Source organism: Ooceraea biroi, chromosome 1 (assembly GCF_003672135.1).
Source record: "Ooceraea biroi isolate clonal line C1 chromosome 1, Obir_v5.4, whole genome shotgun sequence".
NCBI lineage: Eukaryota > Metazoa > Arthropoda > Insecta > Hymenoptera > Formicidae > Ooceraea > Ooceraea biroi.
In genome coordinates, this window is record NC_039506.1 from 24,566,765 (window position 1) to 24,586,836 (window position 20,072).

At 45.8% G+C, this 20,072-nt stretch overlaps 1 protein-coding gene across 1 annotated transcript; it reads left to right on the forward strand.

Moving 5' to 3' along the window:
* The first annotated feature begins 928 nt into the window (after window positions 1-928).
* On the forward strand, window positions 929-19,078 carry LOC105281463 (RUN and FYVE domain-containing protein 2). Its single transcript, XM_026968055.1, has 14 exons — window positions 929-1,153; window positions 3,608-4,003; window positions 4,914-5,092; window positions 5,166-5,275; window positions 5,708-5,915; window positions 6,020-6,183; window positions 6,270-6,432; window positions 6,511-6,627; window positions 6,819-6,959; window positions 7,519-7,872; window positions 8,527-8,624; window positions 11,428-11,644; window positions 12,569-12,823; window positions 17,893-19,078. The coding sequence occupies exons 1-14, from the start codon at window positions 964-966 to the stop codon at window positions 18,031-18,033; spliced, it is 2,733 nt and encodes a 910-aa protein (XP_026823856.1). The 5' UTR covers window positions 929-963; the 3' UTR covers window positions 18,034-19,078.
* The last annotated feature ends 994 nt before the right edge of the window (window positions 19,079-20,072 follow it).

Sequence of the window (20,072 nt, forward strand, 5' to 3'; positions counted from 1 at the left end):
TTCGGATGGAACAGAGAAAGGAGTATTTTCGGTGCGGGTGAAATAAAAAGGGTACTGATTGCACGGTGTGAAGAAATTCGGCGCTGGTTGTTCATACGGTAGCTTGTGATTTGCGAGACTACCCGGAAGGATAGGGAAAGAGATCAGAGGAAGAGAGAGTAAGAAGGGGTGGAGGGTAGAGTTCTCTGGATATGGATTTTAAGATCTTCGTACATGGTTTATTTCCATGTATTAAATGTCATGAAACTTGCATATAAGATATTTTCTCATCCTTCGTGTGCTTGCAGAATTGCACTCACAGTAGCGAGTCAGTCCTCCATTCTTTGAGAAATTACTTCATCCTTCTTTCATCTCAGAACGGATAGGTCAAAAACGTGTTGTTCAGATTTTCAGGACTTGTTCCAAAGGTAATCCGATCATTTCCGCATGTTCGTAGCAAGTTCCTCGTGAGTTCCTTGAGAAACGCGATATTAGCAAGAGAGGAAATAGGACTCCTCGACTCTCGGATACGGCGACGCATCTCGCGCGAAGAGAAGCGACGGCAGGTCTCCACCTTCTACTTCGATTTTTTTAAATTAACAAAATGTCCACCCATTTTCGCGCATTTTGCTCCCAAATCATCTTCTCTTTTCGATTGAAATCCAAGCTGCAGTAAATTACGTTTACTTTTCTTACTAATTAATTCTAGAGCCTAGGCTCGTCTTCTCCAGGCTCGGTCGAGCCTCTAAAAGAAGAGACCGCGCGCTCACGTGACATGTTCCTTACCACGTGCTGGCAAGAGGAACGACGACACAGCTCGCGCGACTCGGCATCGCCGCAAAGAGCAAACAAGAGCGAGAGAGAGGCGTGTACACCCACACAGGTGAACGAGTGTCCACATATATATCTATACAACGAAGACGCGTCGGTAAATGCATGCGCCGCTGATCGACGTGGGTCGGCCATGGCAGTGGTAACGTAAACATGGCCGCGGAGAGCAGCGACGGTTTGCCAATATCCCCGTCTGAGAAATCGCTCACCGGCAGCCTCGCGTCCGATGAGAACGACAAGAGTGTCTCGCGTTCGCCGTCGAGCTACTCCATACGGGAGGACAAATGGCCGGACCTGGTCGTGTCCAGGCCCAGGAAACTGGACGCCTGGTGGCTGCCGAGACGTGAGTACACGAGCACGATAGATGATGCATGGCTCTCTCTCTCCCACGCGCGTCTCTGTCGGCGCGCTTTTCAAAGGCTTGCCGCGAGCTCCGAGACTTTCGGCGGCTCGCACCGGTGAACGCGCTCCGATGCGCGCACCTGTCGTTATCCTCGTCGGCATCATCGTTGTCGTCGACGTCATCGGTTGACCTGTCGGCCTTTGCCGATGGTCACTCGTCGCCAGTAGAACTGGCTTGCGACCATCGGGATGGCGCACGTACGAATGTCCACGTAGTCACGTAGATCATCACGTGCGAACGTTAAGTCGAAGAATGATCAAGTCGCTCGTACGAAGATCACATGATGACAAATTATTTCTTTTCGTGGGTGACGACGTGATGTTGCGTGACACGTGAGTCAAAGGTGAGGGGTAATAAAAGTCACGAATATTTGTTTACGTCTATATCATTATTAGATAAATGTGATCTGTACTTGAGAAATACGTGTTTCGCGAAGATGTTAATTTTATGAGCGCTTCTTGATTAGATCGAGTTTTGCATTCGCGACGTGACGAACTCTATGCCTGCTGAAACTGTGTAAAGAGTAACGCACGGTTTGTTGAAATAAAGTAATGAAAGGCAGGCATCAATCAAGATTTCATGCTACTCCGCTCTTTTTACGCATGAGTATCCTTATGAAGCTTGGGCGACGAGATGAAAGGGATCTATTTATAACAGTCTACTCTCTTTCTTATCACACGCAATTTAATAACTTATTTTATATATAATAGTATAGATATTTATATAATATATAATATATAATATAATAAGTTATTTCGACGAAAGCAGCTTTTGCGATTTGATAGTCTGTCTTATTTTTATAACTTTTGCTCACATCAGTCTCTCTCCCGAAATAACCAAATACTAATTACTCAACATTGTTTTCTGGTAGTGAGTTATGACCGATAACACAGCATCGCGATAAGAATGATATCGCTTCGTACACGTAGCTTATCTTTCTAATTTTTAGCACGTACACCATTATCTGCTACGCGGATCTGTCATACGAAATCTTTAGAAGGTAGCACTCGTATGTGATGTAATATTTCATAACTTACGAGCACGTAATTAATAAAACGTATATCTGTGGTATTCGCAATACGCTCTTTCGATCCAAGAAACTGATTATCGTGCGTACGCACTACGCATGAATTTGCTGTGTGTAAACGCGCTATTTACGGAATTATCAAATACTCCGAGACTTACAGGGAGCAAATCACATGCGTTTACAATTCACCGCATTTCCAATTATTAGTGACACGATTGATAAGCATTGACAAATGTTCCCCCATTAAGATAGCGTTTTCTTCGACATTTGCCAATAACGAGTTGTAAGGCCGCTAAATAACTATACGCAAAACTGTGTGTACGAGGCTTCTTTGAAAATATTTTTGAAACGTGTTGCTTTCCTTGTCACCGCATCACTTTCGCTCGTGATAATTTTCGTGGGATGGAGCTGGATCGCTTTAGCGAAACCTCAACTGAAGCGATATCAGAATTGCTGCCGTACCGATGGAGTGGTATGGTGGAAAGCTGATGGCAGCACAGCACAGCGAGCCCAATGCGCACCGGCACTCGGTATTGATTATCGCAGATGGAGGTAAAGTCAGCGGGAAAATCAATATCACGTTTCACCGGCGCTCTCTCGTTACTTTCGACGCGAAACTTTCTTCGCACGACCCTCGTACGAAGCCCGAGTTGTCTTGAAGAGTGCGTCCATTTCTGGTTCACGTGTCTGTCTGGCGAACAGCTCCGAATCATCATCGTGGGACTACAATGTAGTCTTATTAGTGCGCGTTCATCGTTTCTCCGTCACTTGATACCAGATTTTCTCTGCCGCTCGTTCAATATTCGCAACAGCAGCAGCTGGACGTGGATCGCGCTCCTCCCTAGGGCGATAGATTCACTCACCGCAACGGTGATCGAAGTAGAACGCCTGAAGAAGTAATAAAGAACGGCGAGAAAATCGACAGATGTGGATCTCTATGCAGTTTTCGACTACGTAAAGCCTGACTGCAATATAGTTAACCATCGTTGCTGACTCATCCATTGCGACATATTCTTCCATCAGCTGATCGATGCGAGACGGGAAGAAGAAGACAGTCCACCGCGTAGCATTGAGCGAATCTTGAATATTACGCGCAAATTGACGGACGCACCAACTATAGTAGCTATCTACGTCAAAGAAGGGGAGACCAGCGTTATATGTCCTCAATTAATGAACGACCAACACGGTATTTCAACGACGAGGAAGACTGTTCAGCTCTGATAAGCGAATAAATTGACTCTCGAGCGAATCCAGACTCGAGGATTGCGAAAGGAGGAAATAAAAGATCAGAGAAATAATAATCTACGCGAGTGAACGATTGAAGGATACCGATCGAAGGGTATCACCTTCAGGGTCAGCTGAGGCAGCAACGATAGAGGAATCTTCTATGCGGCAGGAATCCCTGACCGGCCTGAAACTGCGTCCGCCGGGCGATCACGGTGGTGTACATCACGGCGGAATCATGCTGGAGGAAGACATGGCTGGTGCTCAGGACACGATATACCTGTGCAACTTTCGGGTGTCAGTGGACGGCGAGTGGCTCTGCCTGAAGGAGCTCCAGGACGTCGAGTTCTCGCTGCAGGACTCGATGCAGCGATCGCCCTCGCCGCCCCTCGCTCTCAGTGGTATTAATCACCATCACGATCACCACCACCATCACCACCACCACCACCATCATCATCATCAGCAACAGCTTCCCGAGCAGCGAGAGCTTCGCGATATTATGCCGTCAAGTCCGCCATTGCAGCACGTCTCCAGCTTGTGTCTGTACTCGATGTTCTCGCACTTGCCTCGTTTTTATTCACCGGGACCACCGTAGTTTCCTCATCAGTTCTCCATTTGAACAACTCTCTATAGTATTACCTTCCGATCCTCGCGAGTTGATCAAAGCGGCACGCGCATTCAAGACCGACATCTCGCGCTCAGTTTGTTACCTTTTCCTTTCTCATCTTTTATCTGGATTCACTGTTACCCTTTCTTCTTTCTTCTTTTCTCTATACGTTTTAATTATAGTCATTTTAGAAATTCGGATTCTCTCTCTTTCTAATGCAAATCACGTGCTAATTCAGTTTGATTGTGATTATTAAATATTGAGAATCAAGCTTGAGATTTTCTACTATTGCCTTTAGGATTCATTGGCAAAGTATTTGCATTCGTAACAATAAATATTTTGTGGTAGCAGCTTTTCGTATATTTTATTAATTTATATGAAAAGTCTTACATATTTTATGTGCTGATTTTTACAAAGAAGCTTGGTAAAGATTAATGCATTTCGTTGTGAGTATTAGCTGATTGTTTTGATGTATTATGTTATTTATGAAACAAGTATCGCTTCTGTTCTTTGTAATGACAGAATATTTCTTTTCCTTTATCACGCTGCGTGAGTGCTTTGAACGTATCTCGCAATAATGAAACTGTCGCAGATATTTGCTTACGATTGCACACGTTACATTATTTTCCTCTTCTCTTTGGAAAATATCAAAATACAGAATTACATTTGGATACATATTACTCTATACAATCATTCCTACATCATTTAAGTTCCAGTGATTTTAAGGGATACTTGATATTCGTGATCGGATATCCCTGAATCCGAAATCGATTGTTCCGAGTACTTGAGAGAGGGAGATCAATCGTGATCACCGCAAGTTAGAACTCGTATTGTTTTTGCAGCACGGGACCCGGTGATCATCGAGAGGAGTAATCTTGTTAACATTTCCAAATTAATCGTCAAGGAGCTGATTGAAACATCCTTGAAATATGGTCGTATGCTTGATTCCGATCACATGCCGTTGCAACACTTTTTCATCGTTCTCGAGCATGTACTCAGGCATGGTTTACGGCCAAAAAAGGTAAAAACGCTTGTGCCGTGGTGTACGAACGGAGCAAGTTCTCCAGGTCAGTACTAACGCTGTCCGATTTCAGGGTCTTCTAGGACCTAAGAAGGAGTTGTGGGATATTCTGCAGCTCGTAGAGAAATATTGTCCTGAAGCACAAGATATTACATCCAGCATTCGTGATTTGCCCACTGTTAGGTATTGCCCATTTCCATTCTGATAATGTGACTCTGTTATATTTATTTGCCTTGAATGTCTTGATACATATAATTAATTACATTTTATATACTTTACGTTTAAAAAATATAGACAGTATAACGTTGTAATCTTCTGTTAAGTTTGAATGATTTTCTGTCATATTAATAAAGAAATATTTTTTATTTTTTTAATACTGCATCTTTCTGCGAGATTATCGTTTTACTTTTTTTTTATCAATGCTTTTACCATTTCTTATCATCGGCATTAAGAAACTGAGCTTTCTGGATCAGAATTTCGCGATATTGATCCAGATGATTGGAAATCATTTGTATTAATTAAATGTGCGATTAAAGCAGCGATCGTGATTTGTCGAGAATCGACGATTGCTGAGACTTGGGACATGGTGTTCTGAAAAACCGCTGCCATTTTCAGGACGGCTATGGGTAGGGCGCGCGCTTGGCTGCGTATGGCGTTGATGCAAAAAAAGCTGGCCGATTATCTAAAAGTTCTCATAGATCACAAGGATGATATTCTATCGGAATACTTCGAGCCGGACGCTCTCATGATGAGTGAGGAGGCAATTGTGGTGATGGGTTTATTGGTAGGATTAAACGTGATCGATTGCAATTTCTGCGTAAAGGTCAGTGCTGGATTAATTTGTCGGACATACACGCGCGAGATCATGCTTCTATTGCACCTGAGCCGGGTTGTTATGACAAGATCGATCGTTACATGTTATGACAGGAGGAAGATCTTGACTGTCAGCAAGGTGTGATCGACTTTTCGCTCTATCTACGCAACAGTAATCACATACCTGGCGAGTCGCCAGACGACGAACTGGAGAACGACAATATGACTACGGTGCTTGATCAGAAGAATTACATCGAGGAGCTGAACCGACATTTGAAGTAAATATCCGTTCCATTGAATCGTACGCGAGAAGTAACGTGTTCATTTCATCCGGCTGATTTTTACGTTTGCCTGCCGATTTCAGCGCGACGGTAACGAATCTTCAAGCGAAAGTAGAATCTTTGACGACAACGAACGCTCTCATGAAAGAGGACCTCTCCATCGCCAAGAATAACATCCTGTCGCTTCAAGATGAGAACAGGCAGCTGAAGAAAGAACTTGGTATCGAAGTCAAAGATGCGAACGAGGTATAAAAACGTTGTCGTCGTCGGAATCGCGTTACGCGCGAAATTGAATTCGTCACTGAGGGATCGCTCTGATTTCAGAACGGGAAAGTACCCCTTAAGATTACCGAAACCACGGCCGAAATGGAAGAACTCAGGAGCAGAGTAGAGTCCGAAAAGAAATTTCGGCATGATCTAGAAAAAGAGTTGGAGTTGCAGGTTGATATAAAAATTTGTAATTCTTTTATAAAGCGATATTCATGTGTTTATATAGAAATAAGATATTGTGTATATTTATTATGCTTATTTTTTGTTACAATGGTATAATAAATGGTATAATAATTTACAATGATTTACGCGCGTGCACGAATGCGCGCGGCAATTGACTTTTTTTGTCTCTTTTCGTACAGATTAGCATGAAATCCGAAATGGAAGTAGCTATGAAGTTGTTAGAGAAGGACATACACGAAAAGCAGGATACTATAATATCTTTGAGGCGGCAGCTGGAGGATATCAAGTTAATCAACTTGGAAATGTACAAAAAGCTGCAGGTGATATAACTTGCAACTATTAACTACGTATAGTTTTCAATCCACGTGATATGATATACTCGCATTTTACCTAAATATACTACATTATTTTATTGAATTTTCGATCGAGAAAAATTTTTTTATCTTTCTATGCATGTTTGATAAATAACGTTTCTTAACTAATTATGACAATCAATATATGCAAGTATACCATATCACGTCGCGTTTTATGTTAATTTCTATCAAACTGCCTATAAAACGCTCACAGGATTCGTTCTTACGCAGCAGGATCACTAGCTAGTTCTAGCACAGAAACAGTAAATTGTTTCATTTTGTATTTCTATTCATATCACCCCTTGTTGTTAATATTTCAGCAGTACCCCCTTTAGAACGAGTAATCAAATCTTTTACGCGAGGTAGCCCTTTTTTATCGCGCAAAATAGCATAACTAGGTGCTTTTTTTGTGTCGTGGATGCACGCCGGATACGGCGGAGCTTTTGCGTTTCGCCGGAGTCGCCTCTACTGGGGATGATTCCGGTGTGTCGCGTGTATTCCGTTTCTGGACATGTTTACCTTGTAGGAGTGTGAGCATGAGCTGACACAAAAGGGCGAGATGGTGAGCCGCCTCCACGCGAAGACCAATCAGATCGGCAAGATCCTCAACAACCTCGAGAAGTACAATCACCTGATGAAGGACGGCGAGAGCATGCGGAGTCCCACCACCCCGGGTGGTGTGTCGAAATCTATCTTCGCTAAGATTAGCCCGACCTCGCCGATGGGTTGCTCGGTCGTGGCGGAGAGCACGACCGCACGACCGACGGTCGACCACCAACGCTCCGTCGACGAGCAGCCGACGTCGAAGCCCTCTAATGATAAATTGAAACAGAGCTATTCCAGCACCGAGATCTCCATAAACAATTCAACGACCGAGCAAGCCACGAGCGAATAGAAGCCGGGCGGTTCGCCACCCTCGCGCGATTAGTCTTCGCGGCGGATCTCGACATCACGGATACCGCCGCGGCTATTCGCTGCTGCACGCGAGGCACGCATTTTTTATACGTACACCTGGTATACAAACCTGCCCCCGAAATTACTTTGCCATTTACGTTGACGTGGGTAACACCCTGTCGTGCTGTTGTGACGACTTCATTCATGATGCCTACGTTCGAGCGTTGATTAACGCTCTATTCTGACGAATCCACGAGTGATTGCCACGATGTAACGAAATGATTTAGTAGAGATTGAGATTTTCCTAAATGCCCGATCGAGTCTTCAATTGAGTCTTCGTGATGAGAATTGAGTGAAAATGGTGCTACGTGCAAATTGGAAATTTAATATCTCCGAGAGAAAATTGATTGAAGATTTTGTTACATCGTGGTTGTCAAGAATAATTACGGATTTTCTGTACGTTGTTGAACGTACGTCATTAAATTTATCTATGCATTATCATGTATCTTATTCATCGTGAAAATGATCTCCAAATCGATACACATTGTAATTTAATATTTCAGGTTTTGACTTAGAAATTTGGTCAAACATGAATGAAACAAAATCTCTTTCGCTTGTACTCAATAAGTATTCGTTTCAGGAATGCGAAGGCTCGCTTAAGCATAAAACAGAACTGATCACAAAGCTGGAAGCTAAAACACTGTCGATGACTGAGACCATCCAGAAAATGGATGAGAAGTATGTTTATTTGTCTTTCATTAGTGTTAATTAAGCCTGTAGGCGCGATCGTTCACGTGCATGTACAATGTACACGCACGAGAACAAAAGCGACTTGGTCATTAGTCAGATAGCCGTATGCGCGTCAAAAAAAGTTTTAGTCATATTATCTTGCGTTTTTGCACCGAGGCGTTGACAACTTTTTCCTGCTTAGCAGCTTATCTGATTGCCTATGTGAAATTTTATCGACAAATCAACTTTTCGTTCGCGAATTTTTGATGAGAGGTTCCTTTGTGAGGATTAAAAAAGATTAGTTTGATCAATGATGTATTATCTAATAGCGTGCTAATCACGATACATCTCGCATGCATGCCAGGACGATAGCAATGACGTGACACGTCATCGGGAATCGAGCGAAAGCTCATTTTTATCCGATTCGAAAGCAGTGAAATTGGAATATTCCGAGAGAACGATCCTAATCCTTCGTTGCAAGCAAATTATTTTTTTTATTGTAGAAGAAATGATGCAAAACTATTTTTAACATAGGCGTATGAGTTTTCGAGATTTCGTAAATGTAAACTTGGTGAACTTTTACGCACGGAAAAACGTGTGTGATTCAAGACTTAATTTACCGTTGCAAAAACATGCAAAGGGCTAACGCTAATTTTATACTTCAACGTTTTTCAATTGATCGTTATGAAGCATTATCGATGCTGATAAACCTTTGACTCGCAAAAACTCGATCTTTCTTTTCACACATCTATCCTCTCATTGTAACGTGTATTTCTTGAAGAAGCGCTAAAACTCTCTCCGTGTAGTACTGAATTAACAGATATTATATTTACGTACAAACATAGTCGTTGTGATAAGAAATTTTCTATATCAGCTGTCACTGCATGGAACACCAATGTGACGGCAAACAGTCGTACTCACAGTTAAAAACGAAGCACGCACGCAGACAAGTGGACAGCCCTAGCTAGAGATGATTTATTTTTTACTTAGGTGTCGCGAACGCGATCAGGTTTAAAATAGGATAGAGTTAGAAAAACGTGAAGCTTAGGATTAAAAAGAACTCTTATCGTCACGGGGATATTGGCAAACCCTCACTGAAAACTACTACTAAAAGCTACTCGATAAATGGTTATATCGACATGTAGCAATTTAACATTTGTCGAGACGTATTTCAAAGTCTTTCGCAATAATCGGTAGGTTTATACATCATGACATATAACTACGCTAATAAATTATATTAATGTTTAATCGATGATAAAAAGAATACTATCGAGTACCTTCGGTCATCTCATCTCGCTATCGATCAGTCTTGTAATCGTTATTTAAGTGAAAGTTAAAAGAAAAATGAAAGTTTTATTATGCAGCAACGCCTGCGTTATTTATAAATTTTATCAGATTGTTTTCATTAAATCAGATCAAATTTTTCGTTGCGTATCTGCGCCAAAGGAACTGATTTGCGATCGCTTCTATCGCACAGACACACACGAATCCTTTCCCGATCGGCTTATTGAGCCCACGCATTAACGCGTAAGAGACAAATGGCTATACCAGAAATCAATTAAGTTATTGCATTATCATGATGCCTGTAATCGACACACTTACTCGTATTAGACGTTCTTCGAGACGATAGTTACTCCCCTGCCGGAAGTGAAACGCGTTCGGCGGTGATTAATTGAACGTGCCATATCCGTATATTACTGGTATACTCACGTACTACGTATGAGACTCGCGCAGTGGACATTATACGCACTCCGACACTACGTGTGCTTGTACCAACGCTACGAAAATAAAGTCATGACTGAAAAAAGGTGTTTGTTTCTCCCAGAGTCATTATCGATTAAGCGTAAGGCACAGCGATGTGATCGACAATAACGATAATCTTTGTGCATATCTCATGTGTCTCTGTTATTATTTATAATATACGTTTTAAATCTGCTGAATAAAGTATTCTCCTTTTTTATCTGCTTTCATAATCATTGTTTGTACGATAATATCTCTTGAAAGGTAAGTTATGCATCTGCAACATTATTAAGAAATTTGTATAAATTAATTCTATCTGAAGTGGCTCTTACAATTTGCTAAATTCAAGTCTTTTGTGAATGAAAACTATAAGAAGATAACGTACGCTTTTATTACATTTTGAAAATGCGGCCACTCTATGGTATTATCAATTATCAATTTATATAAAATAAAATATGTAATTGAATATGTAAATTTAATAGCATTAAAAATAGCATGATTGTCTCATTTGACCATGCTCTTCGTGAGAACTGCTGCTATTTCAATATCATAATTTTCTTTCTTCTATTTGTCATATTTTGTATGATAATATTTCGGACATGACAAGAATGATCGATACTTAGCATCGATTTTTACCGCCGATCGCAAAACAGTTCCTCAGATGCGCTTTCTTCCGAATTTGATTCAGATTGAATTCAGAGTAAAAATTCATTTTCTCCTTTCCACTAATGAACGGATGTACTATAAATAGCAACGAATTAAACGATCCGTCTCAATGAAGAATTTACGAAGATTCGTTCGATATTCTCGCGTTATTCTCAAGGCGAGCGCCGTTTTAGATATAGCGTCCACGCGTCATTACACTCGCATCTACGTGAAATCCTGACGTAATCCCGGCCGAGCGAGGCACGAGTTAAAGATCGTTGATCCAATTGAACGGAATGGCCTCCAACGGCCGGGGAGGGCACGGTAGGGTTGACTCAGAGGTGACGGGGGCGGGAGGAAGGGGCAGGGGACAAGAGGGGGATTTTATGTCTCCAGCGTTTAAGTACCAGCGATTTGACTTAATCAGGTGCAAGGAGATGGACGGCGTGAGAACGGGGGCGGAGGAGCGAGTGAGGATCCTGGACGCAGCGGCGGCTGAGCGGGAAGCGCGGACCAACGGGGTCGAGAGGGAATTGCGCCTCGAGCGCGAGTGGAGGACCTCCTTGCAGGAAACGTCGATCAGTAACACGGAGAAGATCTCTCAATTACATCAGGAGATCGATCAGCTGAAACGGGTGTCCGAGGTACGTCGTTCCCAGGGGGATATCGGCGATCTTGTATTGCCACGATTGAGGCCCGCTAAACCCCCGTCGAATAAATCTCACGGGTTACGTTATCGCGCGGCGCCGCGACGCTCTGTTCGGAGACGAAGGAGACGCTCACTTTGCGGGCTCGCGTCGTGTCGCGTCGTTCCGCGCGTGCGGAAACGCTCGACACTGATCGGATCTATTCTATTTCGAGTCCCGAGCAGCTCCGTTGGGCTGGTGGGTATCTCTCTCGACGGGGTGCGGATTATAAGCCCGCAGCGTCTAATTCAATCGGCGCAAAGTCACGGTAGTCGCCGCCAGTGATTTATCCATCTTTCGATAATAGAACCGCGCCGCACGTCATCCCGAAATAGATTAATGAAATTTATTCGAAGTACACGCCGGATCCTCGTTCCCGCGCGGTGTTCCTGAAGCGCGTTATTTGGCGGTCGAGCGAAAATAAGTTAATTATATCCGCGACCCGGATGGGGAGGGCGATAGCATCCACCGGGTGCACTTAGGTATAATGACTGTAGTTAATGTATGAAGCGTAAAAATATACTGCTCCCAACGGCGCGGAAGATAAAATTGAAAGTTAGAGGCGGGAGAAAGAGGGGGAGAGGTCAATGCAGCTCATTACATGTCACTGTGAGGAGTAAAACGAAAGTTGTCAATAACAGAAGAATGTTTTCAGATATAATCGCATCGGATACAATTATAAGATTTTAAGTATAATTTAACGAGACGGGAATTCTTTTCTTCAAGTACTGACCTAACTCAACGTATCAATCACTCGAAGAGAGAGGCGCGCGTTTCAGATTCTTGCGTCCGAATCGATTCATCGGGTGATGTGCGATACTTTAATCGCGAATGGACGCACGATGAGTGGATAATCGCAAGCGGCGCGTGTCGTTGTTCCAGAGGTACTTGACGCTGCAGGACGAGTATTACGCGCTGAAGGAGGTGTGCAGCGAGCAGGAACGAACTCTGGAGGAACTTGGTGGACAATTGAGCACGGCGAAATTGGCGGCGGCCGATCTGCGCGAGGCCGCTGACGACGCTCAGCGACGGCAGCAGCAATCGACGTTGCAAGAGAGCTCGGTTACCTGGACGAATGATCGGCTGGTCACCCAGTGCAAGGGCTGCAGCCGCGAGTTCAACATGACTCGTCGCAAGGTAATCAAACTTTTTAATTGCTCCCACGCCTTCGCAATCCTCCTGTCTCCCCTTCCCTCCCTTTTTCTCTTTTCCCTTCTCCCTCTGTCTTTCGCTTTAGCTTTCCGTTCCGAGTCTGGTTCCGAGAACGAAGGAGCCCTCGGATCACCCTCCCGCCCTACCGCCTACTCTCCTACACCATTCCGACCGAGCTTCAATTCGCAGAGCTGGCTCGCGCGGAGAGCCCGGCTGAAAGCGCGGCCCACCGTACATAATTGTTCAATTATCCCCGCCGTTTCTGGAAATTACCGCGCTTTCCCTCGACGTCCGCGGATTCCACGTCGGGTCCGAGTCCAGAGGAGGCGGGCGGAGGCGAAGAGCGCGCGCGCTTCAACGACGGTCGATCGGCTCCGCAAGGCATCAGGGCGGACTGGCCGGTGGATCTCGGGGGCGGTGGGGTTAGACCGGAGGGTTACACCCTCCGGTGTAACTCCGGCGAGGATCTGATGGGTGCTCGTCAGGTCGGCGGCGATCTCGTAGATCGGAATCGCGTTGCCGCCGCTACCGTTGCCGAGTGCAGCAACAGCTTTGATGCACGGCGAGTCGTATTATTAGAGATAGCGAGCTATCACGCCGCAAGCGGCTAGCAATTACACTTAGAGGTTTGCATTTACCTAACTTGCCCTCCTGTCTCCTTCTCCCTTTATTAAATCGCGATAGGGCCGTAATGAGGGCCGGAATTCGCCAAGATAGATAAGAGTCGCTTGAGGGATTACGGGGCTTAAACAAGTTCTCGGGGGTGTTAAGCGGCCACCACGGGCGCGAATGTGCGCTTGTAATACTCGCGTTCTTTCTTTTTTTCCCCCGTTTAATTCACGTGTCGCATTACACGGCCATCCGTTCGCCCGCTCGCTTGTTCGCTCGCTCGTTCGCGCGTGCAACCAAGAATCTGCGAGACACATTCGTCTCCAGTTTTCGACGTGGAGCGCGAATCATGCCCGTGCCACAGCGCGGCACGGCCGCTTAAAGTATATTCGAGCGAGAGATCTAATCGTTCCGTTCGTCGAGGTTGCGTGCATCGATAAGGGTAGCGACGTGCCAGCGGCGAGCGGGTTGTGCGCGCTCGTGTGCATTCGTCACACAGATAAATTCCGCGTCGGGATTTCACGCGCCTGCGAGTCGCGGCGACTTATCGAAATTTCGCGCGATAAATACGGTTCGCCGACGCGGTGTATTACTGATCGTCGCTGGTCCGTTCGCTCGCCAATACCAGAAGCTCCGACCGGAAATCCGAGGATTCTGTCGAATCTCGCTGTTTGATTTTTCCTGACGCGCGATCGATAAATGTCTTCCTTGCTGGAATTTTTGTTTGCTCCTCGCTATTTCCTTCAGAAACCACTCAATTACGTTCCTGCATTATCATCGTTCGGCGAACACATCCGTGATTTCACGTCGTGCATGCACGGTGCCGCAGCACATGCATATTCAGTCGACGGTGTGATAGAGACGTTGCTTGCCCCATAAAATACATTAGGCCGCATTCTCTCTTTGCTTTACGTAACCGGTTCGAGGAATACTCGAAGCGGGCGCGCGCGCGCCCGTCCGCGGTTGCTGCGGCGAAGGGTTGAAAGGAGAACGCGAGCATAAGGGTGGTAAGTTATTGCATAATAACAAGGCAGTGCTCAAGGTATCCTTGTTACTCATTTTTCGCCCCGTGGGTGTATTACCATACTGTTTAATATAGAATAGGCCATCCTTGGCACGGCCAGATGTGTGTGCCGGGGGGGGTGAAACTGGACGGGGGTGAACCACTCGGCCTGCCGGTGAGAGGGAAAAGGCGCGCGCGCGCGCGCGAGGCTCTTGAAAGAGGCGTCGAGAGTTCGCGTGGAAAAAGGGTCGGCAGCGGCTGCAAGCTCGCGTACTTGCACATGCAAAAGCATGCAAAACAATAACCCACCCCGTGCCGTGGTCCACCGCGCCCCCGGCAGCGGTTGACCATGCTCAAGACTTGAATTCAACCCCTCCGGGGAGTCGTGCTCGGCTGAGGGAGAGCTTAGCCGCGCCACGCGCCACGGCACATAATCGCGATTTATACGCGCGCACTTGACACAATTCTCGAGCGAATCGCGGCGTTTTTTGATTCTGAGGGTGATGTTAACGAGAGACGAGGTGCGTTGAATCGCTTACGGCAACTTTTCCGTGGATGTTTTATGCATCGCCGGGCACACTGAATCGCTTACGGCAAATCACGGCGGCCAAGTTCCGTAAGTTCGGCATTTAAAAATTTTCCAACAGGTAAGATCGACAAGAAGGACGAAAGAGAGAGAAAGAGAGAACGAGCAAGAGGAACATCGATCCGCAAAAATAACCCGCGTAGGATGCAAGCAAAAATTTTAAGCACGACGAATGTCTACGAAGACGTAATTTTCATTGATAATTGATAATTGATAACTTCAAATGTAACATAAATGGGATCGGGAGACTTACATTTGCGATTAAATTATGTGATTAAATGTGATACGTTGCGGTGCAGAAATTATTATACGATTTTCTGTACGATCCCTTTCGTCGTCGTCGTTACCGCCATATGCGCCATATCCAGCCGTACTTATTATAAAGTATCATACGGGATTATTGCGTAAGGAGTTTGCAACGGTATCATGTTTGCGATATTGAATCATCATGAGCAATATCGAGTCGCGAACAGATGCTGATCAGCGAACGTCACGAGTCCGTATCTCGATGCGGCGTTTATAACGGTGTCGTAAAGGATGCGCCGGTAGCATTCCGCTCCGCGTTGCATGAACTTGTAGCGAGGCCGAGAAACGCATCCCAGACGGCGAAACACGCGCGGAAACATAATTAAAAACATAATTAACTTCTTCACGCTGAAGGTAGAATTTCGTTCGCTTTACTCGAAGAACTTTATAATATTGCAACCATTTCAACGAAAAAAAAGAGAGAGAAAAGAAACACAATAAAACGAAGAGAAAATGATGCAAAATGTCGAAAATAATGCCTATTTTCGGTAAGTACTTTTTTCAAACTTTCGAGACACTTGACGCGCGTAAGTCACCGCGGGTCAGTCACGAAACTGAAACTGACTCGCGCAATCGTGGAAGGATGTGAGGGCAAAAGTTTGTCGTTCCTCGCTGTTTCATCTGCGAAAATGAATAAGCGTGCAACGGCGTTTGCGTCTGCTTAACGCTTAACTCCAGAGATGAAAACTCATTTCCTTGCTCATGTGATTGCATAAAAGTGAGTTTGCCCGTTCCGTCCCGACGCGCGTTACGCGCTTTACAAAGGCGGCTGGGCCAGACCGAGCCGAGCTGAGACTGAGGCAAGCCGCGGGACCGTCTTTCCTCTCGTCTTTCCCCTCACTTATTGGAGAGTGTCCCGCGTCACGTACAGGCGAGTCACCCCCGCGCGGAATTTATAGATCGACCACGGTCGATCACTTGCCTCCTCGACAGTGTCTCGCGGATCTGATCTCACAACGCGTTGATTTATTCCTCTTGGAAAGTATCTATAAGTAGGCATCTATATCTATCACGGGGATGAAGATAAGGCGCGCGAGCGTGCTCGTGGCACGTGGTGGTGCGCGGTGTCGCGGGCATCCACCGATCCTCCTACGCTTCGCTCGTAAGTCACGCTGATGGGACGGCTCAATAATTAACTTCGCGAGGAAATCGGTTATCGGGACGATATTATTCGGGCTCTTACTTCCCAGGTAATAACCGGGCAACCGCCCGCCGCCACCGCCTTCATCCCTGCGCGCCACCTCCGCGCCAAAAGGAAGAACCGAGAGACTCGGTCGTGTCTCTCACTTAGCGGATTCAATTTAGATGTAAAATTTAGAACCGCGGTCGCCTTTAGAATCGCTCTCTCCTTTCCTCCGGCACTCTCGCGGGGGAAGTACGAATGCCACATTATTATAATAGACCGCCGCTAATGGCGCGAAAATAAAGACTACCGGAGCAATGAGGAACAAGGCGCGACCCGAGAGGGGTGCGGGGGATGCAAAATGAGCGCCACGGACGCCACGAGGTGCGTAAATTCGCGCGCGGATTCCTTGTGAATCGGCGGCGAACAATTCTCTCCTCTGTCCCGTGACTTTTCCACATCCGTGATTCGTGAGGGAACACGAGGGAAAAAGGGAATACTGCATCGCGCGAGTAATCCATCTCATCCACTTGTCCGCTTCGCTTCTCCGCTTCTCGAGTTACTTTCCCGGATTTCGCCCGTCCGCCCATCTATGCTTCGACGATCTAACGGCCCCTCCGCGCATGGAAATGACCAGCAAGAAGTACCGCAAAAAACTATTAAACGCTCTCTTACCTGAAGTTGACGCGCGGACAATAGTATCCCTGGCGCTGGGCGCAAAAACCTCCGGCCGTTGTCCGCGTGCCAGCTTCAGGTACTACTGCACATGCACTTCTTTTTGACCCGCAGCGAACACACGTAATCCGCAAGTGCGCCCGCGTACCGCGTTGTGGGGCTTTTTACCTTTCCGGTTCACCGTGAGGGAGGATCGGGAAGAATGAGAGAGGATTGAGGGCGGTAACTCGCCGCCGTTACACGCCGCACCGATTGTTACCGATTTGAACGCGCTCGAATTTAGCAGAAACTAGAACAATTTCAATAATCAGCGTACAATTAGCATGTAAAATGGCTCGCGTATAATTTAAGACGAGTCGCGAGACCGAAACGATCGATGCTATGAATTATTACTGTAGATTTTCGCCACCGCGGAAAAATCCCGTTGTTTCACGTGAAAACGTGGTTGATATCGCGGCTAGTGGTTCCCCGTTGCTTTCCCGCAGTCGCTCCGTTTAAGGGCGAAATTAAATGTACTGTGTAGCTGTCAATTTTCGCGGCGAACGTTTCGGAGCTGCGGTACGAGAATTTCGAAAATTTCCAAACACCGCGCGTTTCTGAATCGCGAGCTTTATTTTAAGAGCATCCGCGCTACACAGAATATATCGCGACGCGGTGCGTGTTCTAAAATGCGTACGCGTGTATATTTTGAAGCGCCGTCTTTGCCTTTCAGATTTTCAGACACTACTTATTATATATTGTTTCTGTTGCAGCACCACTGTCGTAATTGTGGCAACATTTTCTGTAACGCCTGCAGTGACAATACTACAGCTCTGCCGAACTCGGCGAAGCCGGTGCGTGTCTGCGACGAGTGCTACGTGTTTCTGGTTAACCGTTACTCAGTGGTGCGTTAATAACCCGCGCCCCATTGTGCTTTTTCGTAAGCAACTCCGGCAAACACGGATATTTTAACTCAGTATGCAGTATCTCAAAAAGGGCAGGATCAAGGACGCAAAGCGGAAGGAGGAACAAGGGCAACACGAAATCTGTCCGAAAATGTAGTGCACGAGCGTTTCAACCTGCGTTTCACTTTTCACGGCACGATCGACTACGTTAACGGTATTCCGCACGCTTTGCGGCTTCCCGAAATCTTTTCGCGATGTTTGAGAAGCGCGCGTTCTGGTTTGCACGTCCAATCTCGTGGATGAGTCGCTCCGAGTAAAATTGGGAAAATCGATGAAGCATTTTTCGCGAATATTACGCGCGACACCATTATTGCAGTCGATCGTTATGTTATTTCAGCGTTATGCCTGAGCATTCATTGTAAATTGGTTGCGTGCGATGACAGGTGAACCAATTTGCCGTGAGCAACATTTTGTTTCACGTTGATTCTTTTTTCACGAAAATACTCGTACGATATTTTAAGGTTTACACGATTGGGTAGGGCGGGAGGGAGGAGCGGCTGGAGAAATGTACAATTTATCAAATTTTACTGCTGTGTAACGTAATGTTTAATACATTTTATAAATGACCGACAAAATATACGGCCGATGGGGAACCGGTAATATTTCGTTTTTGTCCAGCGGTATTTTATTTTGTCACAGAGATGCGTTTCGCTGTGCTACAATCACAATTATCTCAACGGCGGCGGGGCGAAGGAATATCCGACGATTGTATCGGCGTTAACCGCGAGAACTTTACGGGAATTCAGCGGGAATTGCACCCTGCTTCTAGTACGTCTTGATAGCAGCCGCATCCGTCACGTTCCGCTCATGAGCGGAGCTAGGTCGTATCATTGTAAGAATCGAGGGTCGATTTGTAAATTCTCAAAACTGCGGAGTCGCCTGCTCGCGCTGCAGTGTCCAAACGCGTGTGCCTGTACAACGATATTTTTCAAAAAATGTTCTATACCGCCTATAAAAAAAAGATTATACGGAAATAAATGAAATGGTTTTTTAAGCTGCGTGTCATTATTTATTGCCCAACTCTCTTCGATTCATTTCTTCAAAAAATGCAGATAGATCCACTTCACGATCTCCGGACAGCATTTATGAAAATATATCACCCAACCACATGGCTCATGATTTTCACGGAATGGAGGAGACATTTAATTAAAGATGGTACCATGAAAGGAAGAAAACGACTTATATTTAGAAACTCTTTGGTAAGTACTTCTACTGAGACGTTCTCTTTAACCGGAAAACTACAAACGATTGACGTGAAAATTAATTAAACGCACTCGTAGCGATCTTATTAGCTTAGTAACTTAACTTCGTACGCGTACGAATGTGTGCGGTGGTGCACCAGAAGACAGTGATTTCGTCCTTCTAGATCAAGGAAAATTTTCCGAAACTTTTATCACGAAGTACTACGTTCGATATCAGAACCTTCAATTGTATTTAAGTCAATCGTATGACCCGATTGTTGTCGAGTACCTCGCAGAAACGAATCTACCGATCAAAACCCTCGACTTAGAGTTCCCTTAGAGCGCCATTGCGGAGAGACGCATCGATCCTTCAGGGAGAATTAACGAAGGGAAGAAGCGGGATGGCTTCTTCTTGCACGAAAGCGGCTCGCAACGAGAACGACGGTGGCCGTAATGTGTAATCTACCTGCCGAACGTAAATCCGTTTCTCAGGTGCATACTCACTCGCCAACCATCTCTCCTTTTTTCTCTAATCTCGGCAACGAGAGCCACACGCCACCCCATCGACTTCTACGCCGCTGGAAAAGCAGTAAAACAGTCCGCGCGGCCGCCCTCCATCGCGCCGTCCTCCTTATCCTCCCCGGACAAGTTAACAATGCCTACCGCCACCCCTGTCCTGAAGCCCCTGAAGCCGCATTACGTGCATCCGTGTGTACGCGCTCGTGTAACGTCCACCGGTATCCAACGGTGAGGGAGTTAGCGGGTGTCGTGTTACGTGTAACTCGCTCGTGGTACTCGCGCCGCCCG